Below are 24,828 nucleotides of genomic sequence, written 5' to 3'. Positions count from 1 at the left end.
TAAGTATGGACTTAAGAAACTCCCAAACTTGAAGCCAATGTCAGAAGTGAGGTGATCTTAGGGACTCTTGAATTCTGCATAAAGGTATCTAGCCTGAGTGATATTACCCTAAGGAGGCAAATGAACTATTTTGGTTTTCTCGCCATATTTTTCATGACTCTTTCTCTAGTTCCATGAGAATGAACATGAACTCCAGAATAAAACAGACATGCTCCTAATGCCATATGACTTACAGCCTCTCCTACTTCCTAACCTCAGTTTTACTCATCAGGAAAAGTATAAGTATCGTTATTCCTCCCTCCTGAGACCAAGTGATATTCAAATGTAGAAATGCAACCTGCCTAATGCTGTGCATACAATAAGTTATTAGCTGCACGTTATAGTTTTTACTGTTGTTGCTGCTACTTTCCAGTGTTCCTTCTGCTCCCTAACCCATAGGTGTTGATTACCCAAGTTCCTCTCCTTGGTCTTTGTGGTTGAGCCTGTCATTCATGAAAATAATTTTTCTCTTCTTCCTGGATATATTGGTAGGTCATATTCCCAGCCTCCCTTGCAGTTAGATGTGGCCATGTGACCAAGTTCTCACCAATGAACATGAGCAGAAGTTCCAGCCTTAGTTCATTAAGTCTTCCCATAATCATTTCTCCATGCTTTTTTGCCACAATGGCTCAGAGGGCAGGTAGCCCTTGGGAAGATTCTGGAAGCCTTCTGGTGAGATGTCAGAGCATCCATCAGCAGATGTCCTTGAGTAGCTATGTGAGAATGGACTTCCTCTCCCAACGACTGGAACAGCCGTAGTCTATGCCCTGAGTGAGAAACAAAATTCTACTCCATTGGGCCATTAGACGTTTGAGTCTTTTATTTACAACGACCTAGGTTACCCAACTAATACAGACCTCCTGTCTTTACATTCATTTTTATCTAGGTTTTCTTTCATTGTCTGCATCTCCCCCAATTTACTTACCTTACTCTGAGGAAGAGTCATATAGCCTGAGCTTGGAAAGAAGACCCAGGTTTCCTCAGACTCATGAACAAAACACGGCTGAAATGAGAACATGTGCCTACGGCATGTGCAAGTACACCTGTCCACGCAGACACGCACAAGCATGCGCAATGCACGCATGCATCCACCCCTGCCCCCTCCAAGATTTTCATTCAAATTCTAAAGATAAAATGACCTAGTTTCTTAACCCAGTTTAGACCAATCCCGCGTGAAGAGTCTGGTTCCCTAATCTTGTCCCTGAACCAAACTGTGAGGCAATGTACCAACTGTGTTATGTTTCTATCTGCCTAAGAGAAAGCGCTGCCTTTCTTAGTACTGTTAACAAAAAGAAAGGAAAGAGGGTCCAGATTACAGAATCTGGTTTTGTTTGTGCCAGGGCACTGTTTTACACAGTGGGATGAGAGGATATGGTCAGTGAAGGAAGGAAAAATGATCTTAAACCAGAGGGTTGGGTTTAAAACCAGAATGCCCTTTAGAAAGATTTTGGTAGCTCTTCCTTCTGTTGTCCTGCGGGTTTAGACAGAGTAATGGATAAAAACAAATTATAAAACAGTGGGGGAAACGGGGAAGCCCACCATGTGTGCTTTCTGCTACAATACTAAAATCGGAGGAGATCTCTGCGTACAAACTAAATCTCCATCACTGGGGAGGCATGTGACATTTAAGAGAAGACACACATTATCTGTGGAACAGACACACTTCTAAATGGGCTAACTCACTCTAAACTGGGAACTTGGAATCCAGCCCAGGAGATGATTTTTTTTTTTTTTCCATTTTGAGCCTTGCTTCCTCCCTTTCTAGTAATTTAGTTTAATTTATTTTCTCCCAAACTGGCTTTACTGCATGCATCCTATGGTGTCAGAAGGAACAGTCTCTGTGGTTGTCACTGGGGAAATGAAGAGAGGACCCTATTAGAAGGAATGAAGGAATCCAAAAACTGTTTTGTGCTTTATTAGCTAACACAAGGCACTGAATCAGGGAGAAACTTAAAAAGAATTACCTGGCATTAAAATAGCATGGATCCATTATTTTCAAGTAGGCTTTAGATTTGTGTTTATCAAGCTTTTCAGGAACTGGAGATTATCTGAGTGCCAGTCAATTCCCAATGATATGTCCCCTTCTCAGTGATTGAGCAGAAAAGCTGTAATCGATTCTTGCCCTAACATCAGTAACCATGCAGCTATTAGGCCCGTGATTCTGTGCTCTCCACAGTAAGGAGAAAACAGAAGATATAGGCTCTGTCTTCCCATAGCCTGAGGTCCAACCGAGGGCCTCCAGTAAGTCCGGTGAAAAATACTAACAGGTTGTAAGGTTTGTAAGACAGTGAACTATAAAGACAGCTGTTATGGAGGAACCAAAGCAAAGAACAAATGCAATAAACAGAACTGGTTGATTAATAAACCATTTTTTAAAAGCACAGGAGAGAAGGCAGTGCACTTTAAGGAACATGCTAAAATGAAAAGAGAGTGTTTATCAAATGAGAACCTGAAGGGGCTGGGGATTTAGCTCAGCGGCAAAAGCACCTGCCTGGCAAGCGCAAGGTCATGAGTTCGGTTCCCGGTACCGGAGAAAAACAAAAAAAAAAAAAAAAAAAAAAAAAGAAATAGCAAATGAGAACGTGAAAATGGAACTTGAAGGAAACTGCTGACCTGATGTACTCAAAGTGCAAAGAGTGACTCTGACGATAGCGTTCTCCTGGCCAAGCTGTGCAGGTGACTACAGGCTTGACTCGGTAAGTCAGCGCTCACTCGTGTCTCAGGAGACCACTTCTCAAGACCCTTTGCAAAAGCATACTGAGGAAATAATTCCTTCTCTCCAGAGGACTCTGCACATACACTCAGTTCAGAACAGGGTCCTTTCTACAAAAAGTAGAAACTTGGCACAATGGTGAATGTCCATAGTCCCAGCACTCCGGGAGGCTGAGGCAGGAGGATCACAAGTTTAAGCCCAGCCTGGGCAATTTAAAAACTTAGTAAGACCCTGTCTCAAAATAAAAAGAAAAAGGGCCGGGTTCATGGCTCAGTGCAAAGGCCCCCAGTACTGGGGAAAAAAAAAAATCTGGGGACTAATATCCTAGTTCCAGGTTGATCCTGATGTATCTTGCAACTTCAGATGCACCATGAACAGCTTTAGTAGCTGTTTCCTTCCTGGGGAAGCTAGGTGAGTAGATTTAACATAAGCAAAGGGTCACTGTACTAAAAGCCTTGAGATGATTCCCATCCCCTTTAGCCAAAGGATTATGGAGCAAAGAGAATTTTGACCCAGGAAGCAAGAGAAGTGGGAAGAGGAAAAAGAAACTATCATCTGTCTTGGTGGCCCAGAGAGATGGCCCCAGTCTGCCACTGTGCTCAAGACCCTCAGAAGAATTACTTAGCATACTTTACCTCACCCAAGGTAAGTAGCTGGAGCTTCTATTTTTATTTTATGTTAAAGTATTATTGTTTGCAGTGCTGAAGGTCAGACCCAGGCTTCGTGTATGCTGGCCAAACACTCTACCACTGAACTACCCATCACAACCCATCTACATTTAATTCTTGCCATCCTCCGTCTGATTTGATATATTCCTAAGAAGTCCCAAGGCCTCATCAGCCCACCTAATAGTAGTACTGAATAAGTTAAGATTGATCATTTTTAGACATGGGGTCCAGAAGAGAGGGCTAGTGGTACAAGAAAAGTTGTCTCACTGCATCTCCACAGGAAACTATGCCAGAGTGCGGGGCAAAGAAATGGGCAGGCCCAAAGACTCTTCCAGCACTTTAAACAAAGGAGGGAAATTCCTAATCATTGTTTTTTGTCCAGAAGAGCAGACTAACATGATATAAATGAAACTGCTGAAAAGTACATTCAGTAATAGGAGCCAAACATTTTAAAGCAAGAAATCTAAAGTCTTAGCAGGAACAAAGGAAAAGAAAGAGGGGGGAGTGAGGGAGAGAGGAAGGAAGGAAGGTAGGAAGGAAGGAAGGAAGAAAAAGAAAGAGAGAAAGAGGAAGGAAGGAAGGAAGGAAAAGAAAGACGGGGGAGTGAGGGAGAAAGGAAGGAAGGAAGGTAGGAAGGAAGGAACGAAGGAAAAGAAAGAGAGAAAGGAAGGAAGGAAGGAAGGAAAGAAGGAAGGAGAGAAAGAAAGAAGAAAGAAAGAAAGAAAGAAAGAAAGAAAGAAAGAAAGAAAGAAAGAAAGAAAGAAAGAAAGAAGAAAGAAAGGAAAGAAAGAAAGAAAGAAAGAAAGAAAGAAAGAAAGAGAAAGAGAAAGAGAAAGAGAAAGAGAAAGAGAAAGAGAAAGAGAAAGAGAAAGAGAAAGAGAAAGAAAGAGCACTAAAGTATTTTTAACAATCTGCTTCTTCCTCTTCTGAAGCAAGTGTTTTTTGTGACCATAATAAAGAAGTGTAATACGATTCTGGCTTGGCTTCTGTTTGCTAACACCATTATTAGCCCACAAATGTGGTGTTTTCATAGCAGCATCTCCTAAATCCCCACACATCAGATCTCTAACAAAGCCCTCAGGTGGAGCACCCTAGGGCTTTCCATTTTTCCTCCACTGTTAAATATTTCCCAAGTGTTTTCCGCCATGCTGTAATTTCAACATGCAGGATGCCCACAGTCAAAGAGGAGGAACAGAGAAGGGGAAATGAAAGACCACTGCACTCAAACCCAGCTTTGGTTCCTATGTGCTTCCCTATTCGGCACTGCAGCCTCCCTCCACTAGCCAAAAATACCATTCTGATGAATATCAGAATACATATCTCTCCACCGGAATTAGAAAATAACACCTTCTAGGCAAATGCTGGCTCCAGCAGGACACTGACTGAAAGCATTTGCTCTATTTCTGACACTCAGGAGGACAAAGGGTCTTCTCTCACACTCCAGGAACCCCCTCTGGGCCCCCTCTCTTCTAAGCATCACCAACCCATACTCTGGCTGTTGATTTGTTTTCTTCCCTTTGAGGGCAGAACCCATCTCCTCTTCACCTCATGATCCCAAGGAACCCAACACATTCTAGTACAAAGCAGGCACTCAACAAACGTTGGATGAATGAACAGATCTGAGCTACCTTAGATCAGAATAAATAAAACTACAGACTGCCACAGTTTATTAAAAACCTTCATACTTCCTGCCATGTTTTGATCCTAAAAACACCCAAGAAGTTACCTCGAAGGAGAAGCCACAATTATCCCCTTCTACAAAGATGGGTGGGGAAGACAAGGGAAATCAAGGGACTTGGAAAACTTCATGTACAGGGCAGAGCTACAATGAATGTCCCTAATCTAATGATTTAAACTATCCCTCTTCAGATGTCATATCTCAAATAGGGTCCTGCTGCTTTAAGTCAGAGGATTGTTTGAAACATCATGACTATTAAACTAATTTTTGTGAGTGTTTCATTCGTAACACACTCATTCATGGTCCACGCAAATCCCTCTTCAATGTTATTTAGTTGTTCATACCATTAATTCCTTTTAATTATATAGATACTTGTGTATGTATATTCTTTCTTGTATAGTGGGTAAAGTACACTCTTTACCACCCTTAGTCTATATTCTGTTCTTGTGTGACTATAGCTCATACTCTGTTCTAGCTGCCCTGAGGTAAAGGGAAACTCCAGGAAAAAAATTCTTCCCCGACATCACTCAGGTGGTATCTGAGGATTCTCAATATAATATCATCTGCATCATGCAAGAAGTTGCACTTCAATTGCATCTAGTCTTTTTCCAGATATTTCATAAATATAAGCAGCAGTTATACTGGCATACATTCAGAATGGAAAAAAGAATGCTCAGTGTGTGCTGGGGGATAGGAAAAGGTTATATCATGGCTTCTATTGTTTGAAAATGCACTTACTGATTTTGAACGAAGGTACTAAGAAAACATTGGAGAAATGACAGTCCTTTCAATAAATGATGCTGGGAAAACTGAATACCTACAAGCAGAATAGAATGACTCCTATTTCTCATCAGTTACAAAATCAACTCTAAGTGCACTAAAGACTTAAGATATGAAAGTACTAGAAGAAAACATAGAGAAAGTACTTCAGGACACTGAAACGGGCAAGGAGTTTCTGGGAAAGACCCCCAAAAGACAGAAAATAAAAACCAAAATACACCAGTAGCTTCTATAAAACCAAAAAGCTTCTGCACAGCAAAAAAAAACCAATAGAGTGAAGGGACAACCTATAGGATGAGAGAAGATATTTGCACACTACACAAATAACAAGAGGTTAATATCCAGAGTATTTAAGGATCTCAAGAAGACACTCAATAGCGTAAAAAAACAAATAATTCAATTTTTGAATGGGAAGTAGACCTAAATATTATATGGTCAACACATACATGAAAATATGGTAAAAATTACTAATCGTCAGGGAGATGTAAATGAAACCCACAATGAGATATCACCCCACTTGTTCCCCAGTAGAAAGGGTCTTATTCAAAAGACAAAGCATAACAAGTTCTACAGAGGATGTGGAGAAAGAAAGAAAGCTTGCACCATGTTGGTGGGAATATAATTAGCATAATGCTATTGATGAACTGTAAGTGTTTCTCAAAATATTAAAAAAATAGGATATCATGTGATCAGGATATATATCTAAAGAAAATGAAATTTGTACATCAGAGACATCTGCCCTCCTGTGCTCATTACAACACTATTTGTAACAGTCAAGGAATGTCAACGGCCCAAGTATTCACCCACCAATGAACAGATAAAGAAAATATGGTCCCTGTACATGATGGAATAGTATTTAGCCATCAAAAGGATGACATCCTGTCATTGGCAACAGCATAGATGGAATTTAAGGTTGTTATTGTGAAGCGAAATAAGCCAGGCACAGAATGGTAAGTACTATGTGATCTCACACAGATGTGGAATCTGAAAGAGGTGATCTCACAGAAGGTGAGAGTAGCACGGTGGTTCCCAGAGGTTACAGAGAATATGGGGGTAGGAGAAATGGCAAAAAGTTGGCCAATGAGTATTAAATTATAGGTAAATAAGCATAAAACATTCTTACGTGCTATTTCACAAGAGAGTAATCATGAATAGTGATAATATACTGCATGTTTCAAAAAGCTAGAAAAAAGCTTTTGAGTATTTTTACCATAAATCAAGAGTAAAGATTTCAGTAGATACATTTGTCCCAATTTAAACATTATACAATATACATGTTCAAAACATCACATGACACCCCATAAATGGGTAGGAATTTTATGTTTCTATCAGTCGGAAAATAAAATTACGGAACAACTACTCTGAAGACAACAATACGCAATATAACAACCATTGCTTAATTCCTACCATTATGTTTAATGAAGCTCTGTATCATTTCTGATGTTTTTTATTACTCATTATTGTCTTTAACTGTTTGACCAATCTTGCATTCTTACATCTTGTAATCTGAGCAAGTTGCTGGAGATAACAATATGTAATACAATAACCATTGCTAATTCCTTTCATCTGGTTTTGAAATCCTGCATTGTTTTGTATTGTTTGTTTTTGTTATTGTTGTTATTCTGTTATTATTTTTTCTCTTTAACATACAAAAAGAAAAGAAACTTAAATTTTAAAAATTCTCTCCCTTTCCCTACTCCAGTATCTCTTTCATAAAACAGGAAAAGATCACGGATCATCCCACCCATTCAAGCTTAACGAAAACCACTAAACAAGGTCCATCGTCAAGGTAGAATGGCAGAACTCCAGAGCAGCCCTCCTCTGCTGGGTGTAGGTCCTTACTTGCATCAGGAAGGGACCCACCTTTTCCGACCACAGGTGCTCAGTGAAAGACCTCATCAACCAAGAACTTGACTACGGAAGCCTCTCATGGTGAATTCTAGCTGATTTTAGATCTGAGCCTGCAATTTTCAAATTAAGTCAATAGGTTCTGTGGGTGTATTCCAGTTAAAATAGCAACACCGGCTAATATTACCAACCTGCAGCTGCAAGCATCACCTGTATTTGGATTGGGGAAGAAAGGACAACCAAGAAGGGAACAGGAAGTGCCTAGAACATAAAGTGAGGTAATCTTCTATCAGAACGAAAGATGGCCCGAAAAGCCACTTTGACATAGGAAATAATTCCTTGCCTGTGATGTTGCTAAAGGTAAGCTCTAGTCATCATTTCATCAGCTTGGTGAAGGCCAATAATGCATGTGCACAAGGTACTTTTTATCTCACACCTGGAAGGCCAGGCAATAGCCTTTCAAATGCTTAGTGAAGTTCGCATTTTAATCTTAAACACATCTGTCTTCTGTGAAGGTGTTATGTCCCCAGGAGTCTGCCAATAGAGCTATGGCTTAGATATCTAGAGACATTATCAAGTCAGTCTTTATCGCAGCTATAGGAATCCTGAGAAGGGGAAGAAAAGCACAACATGCAACTGGAATTATGTGGAAGTGTAAACGCCGACACCTACACTCCAGTCCAGAGTTGCTCTGGGCTCCTTCGCTGGACCGTTTGCCACAGGAAAGCTGAGGGGATGTGCAGGAGCCAGATGCTGGAGGCCTGCCCGGGAGATTGCTTTCCTGCAGCAAGAAGAAAAAAAAAAAAAAGAAACACAAAGAAAAAGCAACATCAGAATCTCATACCGAGCTCAGAATTTCCTACGGGCTAGAAATAATGCCCAAGTTAGCCTTCCGCATCTGAAGTCCTGTACGACTGCTCTGAAATACACCTCTCTAACCTTAGTGAGGGCAGGTCCCAAAAGATAGAGAGCTTGCAAAGGCCACTGTGGGGAAATATTGTTTCAGAACCAGAAGCTAATATGTTAGCCCTTAATCAGGGCAGGGGGTTTTCTACAGGAAAAAAAAAAAAAAAAAAAAATAGGGTTTGGGCAATGGCAATACTGCAGAATTTTCAAGTTGCCAGAGAAAAGCAAGGAAAGTAGGCTCATCAGTTATCTGCTAAAATCCCTTCCCTGTCCAGAGATGGTTCCAGCTGAAAGTCCCTTCTTATTCCTCTCTTCTCTTCAGAACATTCATCTCTACCCTGCAGAGGACCCAGTAAGCTTAAGGCTCTAAATTCAAAGAGGCTGACTTCTACCTGCCAAGAAACTATGCATGCTAAAAAAAACAACAAAAAACAAAAACCAACACCTCACCGAGACTCGCAGTAAGAAAAAATCTAACCGTGAGAGTCTAGGTTTGTTGAGTGTAATGTAACAGAATCGGGTCAAAAAGGAGAGGAAGAAGTAGGAGGTTTGAAAAAGCCATCCCCAACTTTGGCCTGCAAAGATGAGAAATAAAAGGAGCCGACTTAGCAAAACAAATGCTGCCGCTATTCAGCGAAGAGAAGAAAGCAGAGAACATCGTGGAGAGAACAAGAACAACACGTAAAACAAAGAAGGCAGAGACCACGCAGAGAGATCTGTGGATTCTCGGGAAACATAAACGTTTAACTTCTGGACAGACCCATCAAAAATGTGAGAGGAGCTCGAGCAGAGTTTGAGCACAGACTTGATCACAAAATAGCTCCTAGCAAGGGAGAAGGGCTTTCCCTTCTTGGTGGTAGCTAAGTGTGATGTGAAAAGCTACTGAATTAGAATCAGGCGGGTCTGGGTATGCAGCAGCTCTGAGCCCCGAATCAGGCTGAGGACGAGGCACAGCAATCTGCAGCCACGCACATTCTCAAGAGGTTTTCTTTTGTGTCCTGAAATAAAATTCTATTGTAAGACCCACACTTTATCAGAACAGGGGCAGGTAGGAGAACACTAACTTACCGAGGCTCATCAAGGGAAAATCTAGAGAAAAACATCCGCAGACACGCCGGAGCCTGATCCTCCCCACTAGCAGGGGCCAGGCTGCAGACAGCGGGTGGAGAGCAGGAAAAGCAGCAAAGCGCAGACCTATGGTGAATCCCAACAGGACTGAGGCATTGAAGGGAAAGGTGCTCACCCAGAAAGGGGAAGGGATAAGAGCAGAATGTAAACATTTGGTTGACCCTAAAGGGCACGTGATCTCTCTGCATGTTCATTGCCTTGAGCCATGTCCCCTCCAGAAATGAAATCTGTGAGACTGACCAAGAAGAAATGTAGCCCCAAGCCCGAGGAAAGGCTGAGTAGAATCCAGAGAAGAACACAGGTTGCACCACCGTTAATCAATGATTAACTACATCAGAGAGCTCAGCCAGGGTCCAGGCCTCCTTGTCCTTTTCTTTTTCTCTTCTGTCTTGCATTCCTATCTGGGAAGTTCTAGAAGTAGTGGGTAGATCTTCAGTCACTGGAAGTGACCATACCAACTTTCCCAGTAGCCTACTTTCAAAAACTCCCACTGGGCGGCAGGCAATGTACTTGCTTTATATAATCCCCCCCCCAAAAGTCACTGACGTATGTAGGACTTTCATGGCGCCTGTCCAGTGATGCAGGGCTACCTTTCATCGCTTTCAGCAAGGTAAATAATTTGGCCCTTCACCCCCAAGTATACTCCATATCATTGAGCAATAAGAAAGAAACAGTGAAAGATCTTTTATGACTATCCTTTGCCCCAACCACTGTTTCCAGCTAAATTGAAGGAATTTCTTTTTGTTTGTTTGTTTGTTTTTTGTTTTTTTTTTCTGGTACCAGGAATCGAACTCATGACCTCACACTTGCCAGGCATGCACTGTGCCGCTGAGCTAAATCCCCAGCCCCGTGAAGGAATTTCTTGAGCATTTTTCATTAGGATTTTCTCTGGTTTGAAGGGCTTTAGTCTGGCAACTCTGTGCCATCAGAAGAGAATCAGATCTGTGTGGTGTCAATGCTACAGGTCTCACCTTTGGGCCATTAACAATTTCTACTACTTGCATTTAAGAGATTTACAAAACTACCTAACAATGCCTGAGTACAAAGCCTTAGGAGGACTAAAAACCTTCCCAGTTTCAGGTGAATGGAGAGAAACATAAATCATTCATCTTTTTATAAACTGCCCCAAAGAGTTATGATCAGGAAAGAGAAGAAGCGGGAGACAGAGGAAAAGGAAGACAGAAAAGAGGGTGGTGGGGAGGAGGAAGAAGAAGAGGAAATAAAGTCCTATTGTCAGTCACCAGTAAGAGCGAGAGTTTAATATATCAGAACTTGGAGGCTCTGACAACCAAAACCTTATTATTCTACCTAGTTAGAACTGCCAGGGGGGAAATCACTCAAATAATCAAACAAGGATGCAAAGGTTTTATGTGCTGTGGAAGAGCAATGTGACTGTAAGAGATAGGGAAACATTTAACCTTTAATGAAATTACTGTCACAGCATACTCTAGCCTATAAATAGAAACAAGTAAGGTCTGTAGTCCTCACTGTGCATGCAAACTTAAGTTGTTTTCACATAATGTTAACAGAAGAAAACTATATACCTGTAACACATGTAAACATTAGGAGAAAAAATAGGAAACGTCAAAGTGGCTACCAATCTGTAAATGAGTTTCATAAAAGGACAATATATAAGAAAGAGCATAAGAAAAATATTTAGGTACCACCGGAGGGTGGGAAGTAGCATATGATTCCAGCTTTCCACTTATCACACAATCCTAGAAGGAAAAATCTTTTTCCTAATAATTCATGCATGACTACATAGTTCCTTCCAAAATAAGAAAGTAATGTCGTTATAGCTCAGACCGCAAATAAAATTAGTGTATATTATTTTTCTATTTAAATTTATCTTGGTAGTGGAAGATGACGTTTAAGAGTCTAGCAGAACTCGGCATGTGGTTGGAGGGGTGCAGAGAGCCGTGGCTGTGTGCTACAATTTGCTCCAATAAAAAAAAATCAATAGTGTTTCAACTTCTCATTCATTACTCCTGCTAAGAATTCCAAGCCCATAGTCAGCAAAACCACGAAATGCCAATGATTCTATTAATTTCATAACACTTTGCACAGAATGACTGTAATCACAAAGGCATCTTGGAATAGAACTGTGATATTAACTGTGAAATAGATATGAAAAGAGAATATTCTATAATGCAGCTTCAAGAGCATAAAGTCACAGTTAATGTCAATTACCTGGCATGAAAGACCTCTAACATGTTTAAAGTAGAAAAGCCATCACATATTTTAAATAGCATTCTATTATTTCCCTCACTTCATTCAATAAGACTATAAACTCCTAAAGGACAGGGCTCAATTCATCTACTAATCTTGTTGCATTCTGGCCCAGGGGCAGACGCAGCATATATTCAATAAGTGCTTTCTGAGTTAATGAATGAACTTGACCACAAAGCTAAGCAAAACGGCTTGCTGATTAGATCAAGGATTGAGAAATCTGATTAGGATGATTTGAATTATATTCCGGGCCTTACATTTCAGTGATATTCTTTCCTGAGAGGGTCAGAAGTACTCCAAAGAAGCTCTTTAGCAATAAATGCAAATTAGGTTGAATCCAATGTTAAGAAGCCCCAGAAACATTAAAACAGCTTTATGTGGTCAATATTAAAATGGAATCCCATTGCTGCTACATTTGTAAAGGGAATAAGATAGCATTAATATTTCTCCAATGTATTTCTCAAAAAAACCCACACACAATGGATACAATCTTCATAAACAGAAATTTTTAAAACTGCATGGGAAACATGTAAGAGATTATTTAGCCAGTATACCCTCTTTCATTCGTTGTGTTCTGTTCCACTGACTGTAACTTTATGTAGCTCTCATGTTCACCCCGTCCCCAATTTGCTAACTCCCTCTCCAGGTGAGCCCACACGTGGGAATGGACTGAGGACCCTGCTTGCTGAGTGGAAAAGCATTAAAGAATCAGGAGGTCCCTCAGCCAGGACAGGACATCGCCAGAAGGTTGACAAATTAGATACTGGCAAATTCATCTCAAGTGTTCTACAAAAGAAGCCAAGTGCCTACAAATTTACGCTGGTGTCTTGGTTTAATTCTCCAAGTGCCTCATCAAGACATCTCAAGGACTGTGTGTGCATCAGGGTGTTTGTCACATACCATCTAAGCACTAACTGTTTTGCTTCAAATCAGCTGTAACACTTTCTGGTTAGCCTGGACAAGCTGCCCCCAATGCAAAGGATAGTCCACAGGCAACAAAAAATTGTCCCAAGACCCAAGGAACTCCAAATATTTACCAGCGCTTTATTTAGGGGAATAAACTCAATTATATGTGACACTATATCTTACTCCATATTACACAGGAATTCAAAATCATTTTTGACAGTTTTAATGTTCACTGATGTTTTTAAGAATACAATTATTATTAATAACAGAAGTTGTGCTTAGTTTCCCGGGAGGTGTTAAGTTACTCAGAAAAATCCCTTTTGGTATTGAATCTTCAACACAATATATTTGGAACACCCTGGATTTTTATTTTCATGGTGACTCTCCAACAGTGGTATTGAATCTTCGCTCATGGTGCAGTTTGAGAATGAGCCCATTTAAAAGTCTTCCAGAGGGCTGCAGGGGATGCAGACCAGTGTTAGAACACCCAGTCTTGTGAGGCCTGAGTGGATCCCCAACACTGAATGACAAAAAAAAAAAGCTTTTTGCCTTTTTGATTTCATTTCGTTGGCACTTCATTTCTATTTATTTATTTATTTATTCTTATTTATGTCACAGTATTCCAGATTGAACCCAGGGCCTCATGTAAGCTAGGCGAGCACTCTAGCACTGAGCTACATTCCCAGCCCTTTCTTTCTTTCTTTTTTTTTTTTATTTTGAGATAGCCTCTTGCTAAACTGCCCCGGCTAGCCTAGAACTTAAATCCTTTTGCCTCAACCTCCTAAGTATCTGGGAGTACAGGTGTGTAGCACCACACACAGCTCCTTCATATATTTCTAATATGTATCCTGGGCTGAGAACCACTGTTACACAAAGATGTACAAGCCTCTGACTACTTCATCATGTCTGCTAAAGTGACTAAGCCCAAGCACTTACACGTTGAAATATTTTCATGCATTGAATAAAGATACTGAATGAATATCTATTTTATGCTGAGCACAGTTCTAGATGTGTAGATACATGAATGAATGAAATAGACACACACCACTACCTTTCTGACACTTACATTTTAGCAGAAACACATTTTGCCAGGTAAAGAATCATATTACGTATTTCATTTATCCTCACAGGAATGAGGTAGATACCTTTCTTATTCATATTTATAATAAACGTTAAAGATAATAGTACAAAGAGTTACACTACACTTCCAAAGTCAGACACTCAGGAAGGAGTCCAACTCAGTTTGAATCCAGGCAATGAATGACAAGAATATACATATCTAACCATTACACAACCTCACACTTTTGTGAAATGCTGACACCACACACATACATAGCAAATGGGGCGTACTGTACAAGTGGCCTCTTACATGCTCATTTTCTACTTGTCTTAGTTATGAATATCCCACCTACAAAATAAGAATGTGAGCTTTGACTAGAGAGAGGCCATGTTTAATAGGAGTTAGAATACAGAGGTTAAGAGGAGAACAACGCCTGCCTGGCAAGCGCAAGGTCATAAGTTCGATTCCCAGTACTGGAAAAAAACAAAAACAAAAAAGAGAACAGAATTTACCCTTCCAATTAATAGCTATGCTGTCAAGTCATTTGACCTCTTTCACCCTAGTTTCCCTATCTGTAAAATAAAACAATAATGCCCAACTTGGAAAGTAGTGGAATTCTTGAAAAGTGTATTCAAGTGCAATAAATGATGGCTTCTATTAGTAGTATTAGTGTTAGTATTACACATATCACCAGCTCACACAACATCTACCTAAAGTTAGGTATAAAGTAAATCTCTGAATAAATACGCTCTCAAATTTTCAAAGTTCCCTGAACACGCTGCCCATTTAATAAACATATGACAAGTTTCTACCACGTCAGGGAGTTCCAAGGGGCTATTCAAATGGAAGATTCTTCTTCAAACAGAGAAAAATATCATGCTTGCCTAACAAATGGTTCTTCTTCCCTAACTTGCTTACATTGCTAATGCAAAATCAGAAAGCAACATTCTCCCCTCAGTCAAATGTACCAGCATATCAAAACCAAACATGCAATCCAAATGTCACTGGAATTATTTAATTAGATACATGTAAATGAACGCAATGCCACAGACTTGCTTGTTTGTTTAATCTGTAAGAGCAGACTAACTGCTAAATGCCTTCCAGAATCTGCAAACTCCCCTGTTAGACAAGCGTAACTCCCCAAGTATAACTGCCATAACCACAACCATAAAACACTGCTCATATGGCCGTGGTGTGAGATACAGCAATAAAGCTCATTTTGGAACAAAGCGAGGTTTCTTAACTAAGATTCTCCCAGAAATGAATGGTATTCTTCTCCTCAAGGTATCATCTGGAGAGAAAAAGTACCCCTTGCAAATACAGAATAAGTTATCACAGGTTATGAGTTGAATCCTGTCTTCTGAAAATTTGTGTTCTAGAAACTTCAGTTGCCCGTAATGCAGACTATCACTTGATGGTTTTTACAGAGGTAGTGGAGTTAGAATGATGTCATTAGGATGGTGACTGGTGACATCAGTATGACTGGTGTCTTCATAAGAAGTGGAAGTTTGGGCTCAGACACACACATAAGGAGAAAGTCACGCCACGTCAAAGGCAGAGATACGGAGGTGCTGCAGCTGCCTACCAAGGAGCACCAGCCAATCAGCAGCAGGTGGTGAGGTGCATGGAACAGATTCTCCCACACAGCCCTCCCAAGGAACCCTCCCGGCCGACACATTGGACTCAGACTTACAGTCTCCAGAACTGTGACACAGTAAATCTCTGTTGGTTATGGTACTGTGTGTAACACTCGGTTATGGCAGCCTTAGCAAATACACACACTTCAAAACTAGACCCAAAGTTTGGATTTAGTATGAGGCGGTTTGGCTAACTTCCAAATGTTCAGTTCTCTTTTTCAATTGCCCTATGGAACTTTGGGTACCATCTTCCTGTAATGCTACTCTTCAGAATGCAATAGTACTTAAACATACTCTGATGAGGAAAAAAACACTGTCAGAAACATCATTCTTGTATAAATACACGGGAATTGGACAAACTTATTTAACTCATTGGTGAAGTAACCAGCAGAAATGAAAAATGCAAATCAAAAATATGCATAAGAAGCTGAGATTTATTACAGGAAAGAAATTCCTTAAAAGACTACTAAACTAGGAGTAATTTGTTTTCTACAGGTTAAAAAGATCTTAACCTCCATGACTTTAATTTCTCTTTAATTGTATAAAATCATAACACAGACTAAATTCTAACCTTACAGGAATGTACACTGTGCCTTTATCAGTTTTGGATTAATAATAAAACATACAGAGATAACAAAATTACTGTACCCAAATGTCAGAAGAGAGTCAATAACTAAATAACAAGATTCTGTTTTTATTGGAACAGGCTAATTAAAATATGCTTTAGCAAAATAAGGTTTACAAAATCAAATGATAACCATTTTTCCTGTGTCAAAATTTAAGACAATTTTATTCTCATTGAGTATGGTTCAAACTGTGACTAAAATTTTTTGTGTATATATATATGTAAATATTTTCGATAAGCACTTGAAAGAAATTTTCTTCCCTTCAAAAGAATAATAACAACAATTTATTGGGCACCTAAGAATGTATTGGGCATTCTTTCAACTATCTTTTATTAGGTTGGAAACAGATTCTGGGGCAGAAATTTTCAGACTTACTGGAGAATGATGTCAGGGAATAAGGGAAGAAAGACTGGCAAAGACTGAAACTGAACTGAGGCAGTTATGGTGGCAGCCTCGGATGACCTCACCAGAGGTGCTGGAGCTGGGATAGCCCATTAGGATTGTCCCATTTTGTCACAAATGCACAAGACTTTGAACACCAAAGTCAGTCAGCTCTAAGATATGGGAAACCCCGAGGGAAAGATTAACCAGGGTCAAAAGACTCCTTTAGGCCAAGAGCAATACCTGGGAAGGGACTCGGCTCCAGGCCACCAGCAACTAACATTTGTAGCAACCAAGAAAACTAATACCTTGGTCTTGAGAAGGTATGTAAGGACATCCAACCACAGCACACCTCTAGTGCTCATGGTGAGCTCATAAAGTAGATCATTCTAAGACAATCATTTTGCAGATAGGACAACTGGTATTAGTTGTATGGTGTTGTAGTTAGGATTTGAAAGGGAATAGATTTAATACAGAACACATAATTTATAGGGTTACTTTATAATATTCCCCCAAAAGGTCAAATGCAGAGAAGTGCAAGGGATCTATCCATGCCCTAGAGAACTGAAGAATCCAGCCGAGGGCCTGGATACCATTGCAATGTCCTTCCTGAGTCCACCTGGAGGCCTAGAATCAATGACAATGTCTCATGCAAGACTGTATCAAGGATCCGCACTGGGAAGACCCAGTGGTCAGTGGTGGAAGGTAAAAAGTCTGTGCCAGCAGGGTGAAGGATCTGTGCCACGAGGCTTAGGGATCTGCACTGGAGCCAGGAAGCAAGGCTCAAGGTGAGGACCAGAGCTCCCCCGAAGAGAAGAGCAGCTATGCTCAGCACCAGCAAGGACCTGAGCTCCTCCAGTGGTAACAGCTGAGCTCCTATCATGAAAACCAGTGCAGTGAGACAAGCTTCTCCAGCAACAGCATGCAATCTTCCCCCCAGTTCTCTTTTTATGCTGTTGGCAACAATCAACAATGGTGGGCCTTCCACACCCAAAACCATGCTGACTCAGTTCAGCTGAGTGTTCCAAGCTGACTGTTGGTTAATCCACCACGTATGGCTAATCGGTGACAAAGCCAAAACTGAGCCCAGATGTCTGACTCCAAAGGCTCTATCACCCCGTATTCCCACTGAAAGGAAGAGAGAAGAAAGCAAGGGCTATAGAAAAGGGAGAGAGAAGGAGGCACGGGACATTATAAGATAAGAGCATGCAATGGCTTAAGTGATCAGAAGAATGCTGTCTTAGTCCACACACACAGCTACCACAAAAGACCATGAAGTGCAGAGCTTACGAACAATGGAAGTTTCACGCTCACAATTTCAGAACATGGAAAGTCCAAGATCAAGGCACCCACAGATTCGGTGTCTGGTGAGGACCTGCTTCCTGCTTCACAGAAGATGTCTTCTCCCTTAATCCCCACAGGGTAGAACAAGCAAAGAAGCTCCCTTGGAATGGCCACTACTTACATGAGCATTGATCAGACCTCCACCCTCCGGAGCTAATCACCTCCCCAAGTCCCCACCTTCTAATACCGTTCCTTTAGGGGTTGGGATTTTGATGCATGAATGTGGGAGAGGGCTGTGAACAATCCAACAGCAATAAATTCCCTGGTGTAAGGTAGATGAAGGATATTTTAGGAGCACAGTCATATTCAATTCGAAATTGCATTGCCGTGATGGAAATGCCTCCCCTGTCTCCTTTGTATTTCGCACCACACTTGTATCTTCAGGAAAGTAAACTCCTCACCTTAGAGCAAGTGAAGTCTTAAGAATGTGGGAATTGAAGAAGAGGCTGGATGTTACACATAGGTCAATAAACACAGAATTGACTTTGCCAACTGAGCTAGAGTGATAATCCAGAATAGAACACATTTAGGGAAAGCTCTAGCCCAGCAACAGAAATAACCTTAAGAACATAAGTCTTCTGGGATACCACAGAGATTCTAGGGGAAAGAACGGAGAGTCACAGGGCTATTCAGTGGAACTATAACAGGCAAAGTTTATTTTTAGAATTCCCTGTCCCATCTTTACACTAGCATGCTGGTTCCCACCCCCTTCCATTTCTATCACCGTCACACCCATCTTGTCACGATCATAATCCTGCTCAACTCACAGGATTGTGAATGGAAAACCCAGCACAGTTTTGCCAGCTGAAAGAAGTTGTGGGCATGTCTCATAAGGGTGTCTGTGCTCTGAGAAAGGTCTCGTAAAAATGGAAAACCCTACATGACCCAAAGGAATGGGGTCAAATGATATCTAAAGTAATTAAAATCATTTTCCTAAGCCACAATCTGGAATATTTTAATTACAGATAGGGAGGTCCACAGTTAGGGGCAGAGATTTACCCACTCTTTGAGGTAACCCTGATCCTAACGGGCTGGGCTGATGGAGAGACTGCAGCACCACCCACATGTTGAGAGCCACTGCCAGTTTCCATCAGTGAGGGTGGGGTCCTGGGAGAAAACAGGATCCATGGCAGAGGACTTACATGAAGATACTTTAGTGAAGGAACTGATTAAAAGTAGGAGTATAGGACAAACCACTACCCAGACTCAGGCCTCAGAGCAATACTTAAGGAAACCAAGAGCATAGGGTGCTATAGAAAAAGGAATGAATATAAGAAATGCTGAGGATATAGCTCAGTATCACAAGCTTCTTCTGCGTGGCAAGCGCAAGGTCCTGAGTTCAATTCCCAGTTCCAAAAGAAAAAACCAAAAAGGCATGTTAAGATACCCAGAGTGTGGACACCAATGACTATAAATGGCTGTGTTGGTGCAGTGAACCTCAATTATTATAAAATCAATTTAAATCTCAGCCCTTTCTTTGGAGAAAAGGGAGTCCAGGTTCATCGATCTCTTCTCACTTTTTTTTTTTTTAATTCTTTTAATGACATTTGCAACTAGAGGTTCCGTTAGACCCAGCTATTTGCCTTCTTGGTATCTTTCCAAAAGAGTTAAAAGCATCATACCACAGCAATATATGCACACCCATGTTTATAGCAGCACAGTCTGTAATAGCTTAATCTTGGAAACAGCCTAGATGCCCATCAACAGATGAATGGATAAAGAAAATGGGGTTTTATATATAATACAGTACTACTCTGCCATAATGAAAAATAAACTTGAGAACTTTCTAGGTAAATGGATGCACCTTGAGACCATACTTTTAAGTGAAATAAGTCAGACACACATGTTTAAATATCACATTGCTGCTCTTGTATGAGAAACCCAAAGCATAAGTAAAGATAAAAATGGATGATAGACATTGGGCAGTGGGAAGAAAATATTCAAAGGAGAAGGGAAACAAGGGAGGGGGAGAAGAAAGGAAAGGAAAGGAAGAGGGGAAAAAAGAGAGTAGAAAGAAAAAATTAAAACAAAGCTTTTGTAAATAAGGAGGGGAAGAAGTGTTCAAGGGAGGGGAATGGGGAAAAAAGAAGAATCAAGGTATATTATGTACAGGAATAACTTCCTTAGCATGAACATGAATGATCATTATGTACATCAAAAGGGTACCTATAAAATTAATTTTCAAAAAGAACAGAAAGAAAAAGAATAAAGAAAAAGAAACAGCTCATCAGAGATGTGTAGGACAGCATCAAGCACACCTTCATATTTACAAAGAGAAACAGAGGCAGGAAAATAGTTGAAGAAATAGTGACAAAAAACTTTCCAATCTTGATTTTAAAAACACCTTAATCTGTACACTCAGAAATCTCAAGCAAACATCCAATAAGGTAAACTCAAAGAGGTCCACATCTGAAAACATCACAGTCCAACACTCAAAAGCTAAAAACACAGAAAAATCTCAAAAACAAGAGGAAAATGAATCTTTACATGTAAGCAATTCTCAGTAAGATTTTAAAAACACTTCTGATCAGAAAATATGGAGATCAGGAGGAAAGCAATAAAGGGACAACTTTGAGCAACAAGGAAATAAACTTTATTTATGAGCCCACAAAACAACCATTTTGAACATTTTTTGCAAATATTTACTGCACTCCTACTGTGAACCAAATGTGCTGTTGTTATAACATGGACCCGTGCTAATTCTAATAGTAGGATTGCCAGTCAGGTTAGAAAACATTCTGATACTGTCTACTTTTCTTGGTTAAAGGGTCTATTTATTACGTCACAAGACCATGCTTCATTTATGATACAAACAATTCATTAATGTCCCCCATGATAGTCTGACCTTAAATAGCTCCCACAGGCCCATGTAGTTTAGGCTTTTTTCCAGAATGGTGCTATTGGAAATGGTGAACCCTTATGTGGTGAGCTTAATAGGAGGTCATCAGGTCACCAGAGCATGACCTTGAATATCCCTCCTTCTTCTTGCTTCCCACTCGTGACGTGAGTGGTTCTGCTATACTACCTGCTTCCTCCAAGATGGATTGCTTAGCACAAGCCCAAAGCAATGCGATCAATCCATCATGGACCAAAACCAGTACAGTGTGAGTTAAAATAAACCTTTTTGCTTTATAAGTTAATTGCCTCAGGCATTTGTTACAGTAATGGAAAGCTGACACATGGCCCCTTTTGGCCATTGTAAGCTTCCTTGCTGTGACTTTTAACATATTGACCCTTTCTTTTTTTCTAAATACATCTGAAAAGCTACACAGGTGAAAGGTGAGGCCGGCTACCAAAGGAAATGTGAGGTTTGGCCTCTCATTACTGTTAAAAAACTGCTGAGTCTCAAGCCATAGTGTTTACTATGAAGAGGAAATCAAAGCTGGCTGGTGTATTAAAATATACTTATTTAAAATAAATTTGATTTAAACACCAATCACAGGTTATTCAACAATAATTATCACAAAAGTTTAATGTAGAGTCTTAGCTCTGATTATGAATCAGAAAGAGCTTAATATTCCAACCACTATTTCCCCAGTGTGACATATAAAACCTTTCCTTCCCACTGCCTAGTCCCAGCTCCAATAGTTTCATTTGATTTCAACTACTCCATCTTCTTCATTATAATCTTGTTCATTTCATTCTCATTTCTAATTCAAAACTTCTCCTCTCTTTTCATAGCCTTGTGGCATAAGTGGCTTTCAGCTGGAGCAGGGCAAGGGAGGTCTACTCACCACATACACCTCGCCATTCACTCTCCGGATTCTTTAGTGATGGGGAGGAAACAAAGAAAGCGGGGAGATGGCCTTCTTAATTGACCCAATATGGCTGGCAGCAGTACAGGTCTTAGCTAGCCACTGGGCAGGTTCAGCCTGTTGCCTTGGACCAACGGTGGCTTTAGTATGTTTCACTGACCATGGGCTAATTCTACATGGCAACCCTAGCTTTGCCCATCCTGATAAAGATCTTTTCATAACTTCCAGATGATCCCAGAGTGGTGGCATCTTACTACATTCTTCTAATGAGTATGTGTGCATGCATACACATACATATATTTGCTCCAGTGTACCCAAAATTGTGATGCTACCAACAAGACTGAACAGCTGGTACCCAAGATTTCAACTACCAAGCCTGACAGCTGATTGGGAATCAATCTTCCAAACTGGGAACAAACCTTGAGGTAACACCAGTTTGTACCCAATTTCTGCTTGGAAGTCTCTCACTAAGCTTTCATTTTACAGTTTATTTTCCTCTGTTCTGTAGCCAGGTGACTAAATGCATTAGCTAAGCATGTATCCTAGTGACAGTTGAAAAGTCCAAAGTGCTTTCTTAAAGATAACCATAATTTGTAAGGTTATTCTCTTGAGCCCTAACCCCAGACCCCTAGAGGCAGGTACAGAGTAAGGGCAGTCACTAAACTTTCTTTACTAACATTGTGCTCCAAATATAGCAGCATCTCCTTTCCTATCTCCCCCTTGGATTATTCAAAGAAGTTGAGTGAAAGCTTTGGTGCGCTAACTTTCTGATCTCAGCTCTCCCAATAGCTGTCTGACCTTAACCATTGGAAGCTCTCTAGATACAAAATGTGGGACACTTAGCTTTGACAGTTGGCCGTAATTCCAATAAGAAAAGAGGTCATTCATTGGTTACATTTAGCAGAAAGAAAATGGGCTTCAGAATGAAACTTTTAGGAATTCAACATTTTTATTCAGTGCTTGCTATGTCCCAGGCTCAAACTAATTTCTGATTCCACAGAAGCAAACAAAACATACCTGGTCCCTCTTTTTGTTGATCTTATCATCCCCAGAAAGAAAGCAAACAATAAATAACTAAACAAACACATAAATCACTGCCAATAGATGTAAGTCCGTGAAGGGACCAATAGGAATAAGTGGTAGAGAGTGGGAATTCTGCTGCCTAGGGACGGCTACCATGAAGAGGTCACATACATGATTTAGAGTAACCTGGAGTGGAAACCTACCTCACTTATAAAATATATGTCTGCCTGTTACTTAGTTTGAATGTCCTCATCTGCAGAATAGAAAGAATAATTTATATTACATGGAGTTGTTGTAAAGGTGCAATTAAATAAGAATATTAAATGCCTTTTTTTCCTCTTCTTTTCCTAGAACAGAGTAAAAGATTTTGAAAAAAGAGCATCTGGTAAACAGAGGAATATCAGTGAAAATGCAAAGTGTGCTGGACAAAAAAACAGACTCAACACTTACTAACTTCATCAGCAAGTCACTTAACCACTCGAAGCCTCCAATTCTTTACATGTGAAAAGAGAAGACAGTATCTTAGAGGAAATATGAGACAATAAATTACCTTGTATAGTAAAAAATGTTCTTTGTGAAGAATAAAATATATGCTTTGCAAAGCTACAGTGTACTTGATGTGAGAAAATAAAGAACATACACTTACAGGCAGAGGCGGGCTTGTGATAGACTAATGACTCCTGGACTTTAAGGTTTCTCACTTTGGTGGCTCGCCTTGAGTCCCGGAAGCCACAGAATTTTGCATGTGAGAGGGGGAGGGAGAACATACTATTAGGAAGCTTACATTTCTAAGCATTTCTGTGCTCAGAGAAAGAAGGGCTAAGTTTCCAAAAGTCCTTTCACCTTAACTGCTGCAAGAAAAATGTCAGCCTTCAATATCAGCCCTAAGTATTGGAAGAAAAATCTTTCCCAAATGTTTGTTCCATGCTAACCTTTATGTACATGGACTTGTTCCTGTGATAGCCAAAAGACTCCAATCCAAATATATAAGGTAAACTAAGTATGGGTTGATAAGTTCCCTTCAGTGCCTAAAAAGCAGCTACAAATCCTCCATAGGAAAAATAATAATAATTTCTCACTGAGTTGCAAAAGAATTTTTTTTAAAGTGCCACAACACATGAAACCCCCATCAAAAGTCACAAACACAAGAGGATAAAAAAAACTAATGAGTTGCAGCCAGCAAAAGCTGTAGAAAACTACAATTATAATAAACAGAATATAAACTAAAAATTTAATGTGTTTAAAAGAATAAAAGATGGGGTTTAAACTAAGACAAAAGAACAAATTGATATAAAAAATCTTTCAAAAAATGAATTTTAATAAGGAAAAATATATTTAAAGCTAATGCATCTTTTAGAGCTTCAGAAAGAGAAGAGAATTGGACAGAGACAATACTAAAGACAGATTAGAAAGCCATTGAAACGCAAATTAAAAACATGCTGCATTCATGGGGTGAAAGACAACACTCTGAAGATGTCAGATCTCCCCCGAATGATTTATAGATTCATAAAAACTCAATGAGAATGCCCAGAGAATTTGGGGTGAGCTTGACAAGCTAATTCTAAAACTTAAACAGAAGAGCGAACAGAGGCAGTCATGGTTCCTAAAAAAAGAAGCTGGCTGCAGGGTTAGTATTAACAGACACCAAGACTCATAAAGCATTCACAGTTAATCCACCATTGTGCAGAGACAGTGATAAACAAGCTGAGCAATGAAACACAAAAGAGACTTAGAAACAGATCAAAATACATCTGGAAACTTGATTTATGACAGGCTGGCATTGCAGACAGTGAGAAAAGATGCACTTTTCACTATGTGTTTCCAGAATATAAAAAAAATAAAACCACATGTTTACCTCAAAGTATATATAAAATTGATCCTAGATAGAGTAAGGCTGAAAAAATGTAAAATACAAAGCTATGCAATTTTTAGAGGACATCATAAGATAGTAAAGGTAGAATTTCTTTAAAAAAAAATCAAAGTGGAGGAAACATTTAATAAAGAAATACACATATGAATTTTGTTTTTCATTTTAAAGAGAAAAGAGCGGGGTATGGTGGTGCATGCCTGTAATCCCAGCCCTCAGGAGGCTGAGGCAGGAGGATCA

At 40.0% G+C, this 24,828-nt stretch overlaps 1 protein-coding gene across 1 annotated transcript in view; it reads right to left on the bottom strand.

The window, feature by feature from the left end:
* Dgki (diacylglycerol kinase, iota) overlaps positions 1–24,828 on the bottom strand; it is a 421,640-nt gene that overhangs the window by 268,088 nt on the left and 128,724 nt on the right. Inside the window, 1 exon segment of the mRNA XM_013505028.1 lies at positions 8,399–8,507. Coding sequence (XP_013360482.1) covers positions 8,399–8,507 — 109 coding nt within the window.

Source organism: Chinchilla lanigera, unplaced genomic scaffold (assembly GCF_000276665.1).
Source record: "Chinchilla lanigera isolate Chin_1 unplaced genomic scaffold, ChiLan1.0 scaffold00093, whole genome shotgun sequence".
In the NCBI taxonomy this organism is placed as follows: domain Eukaryota; kingdom Metazoa; phylum Chordata; class Mammalia; order Rodentia; family Chinchillidae; genus Chinchilla; species Chinchilla lanigera.
Note: the sequence above shows the minus strand (reverse complement) of the source record. Positions and strands in the feature narration are given on the sequence as shown.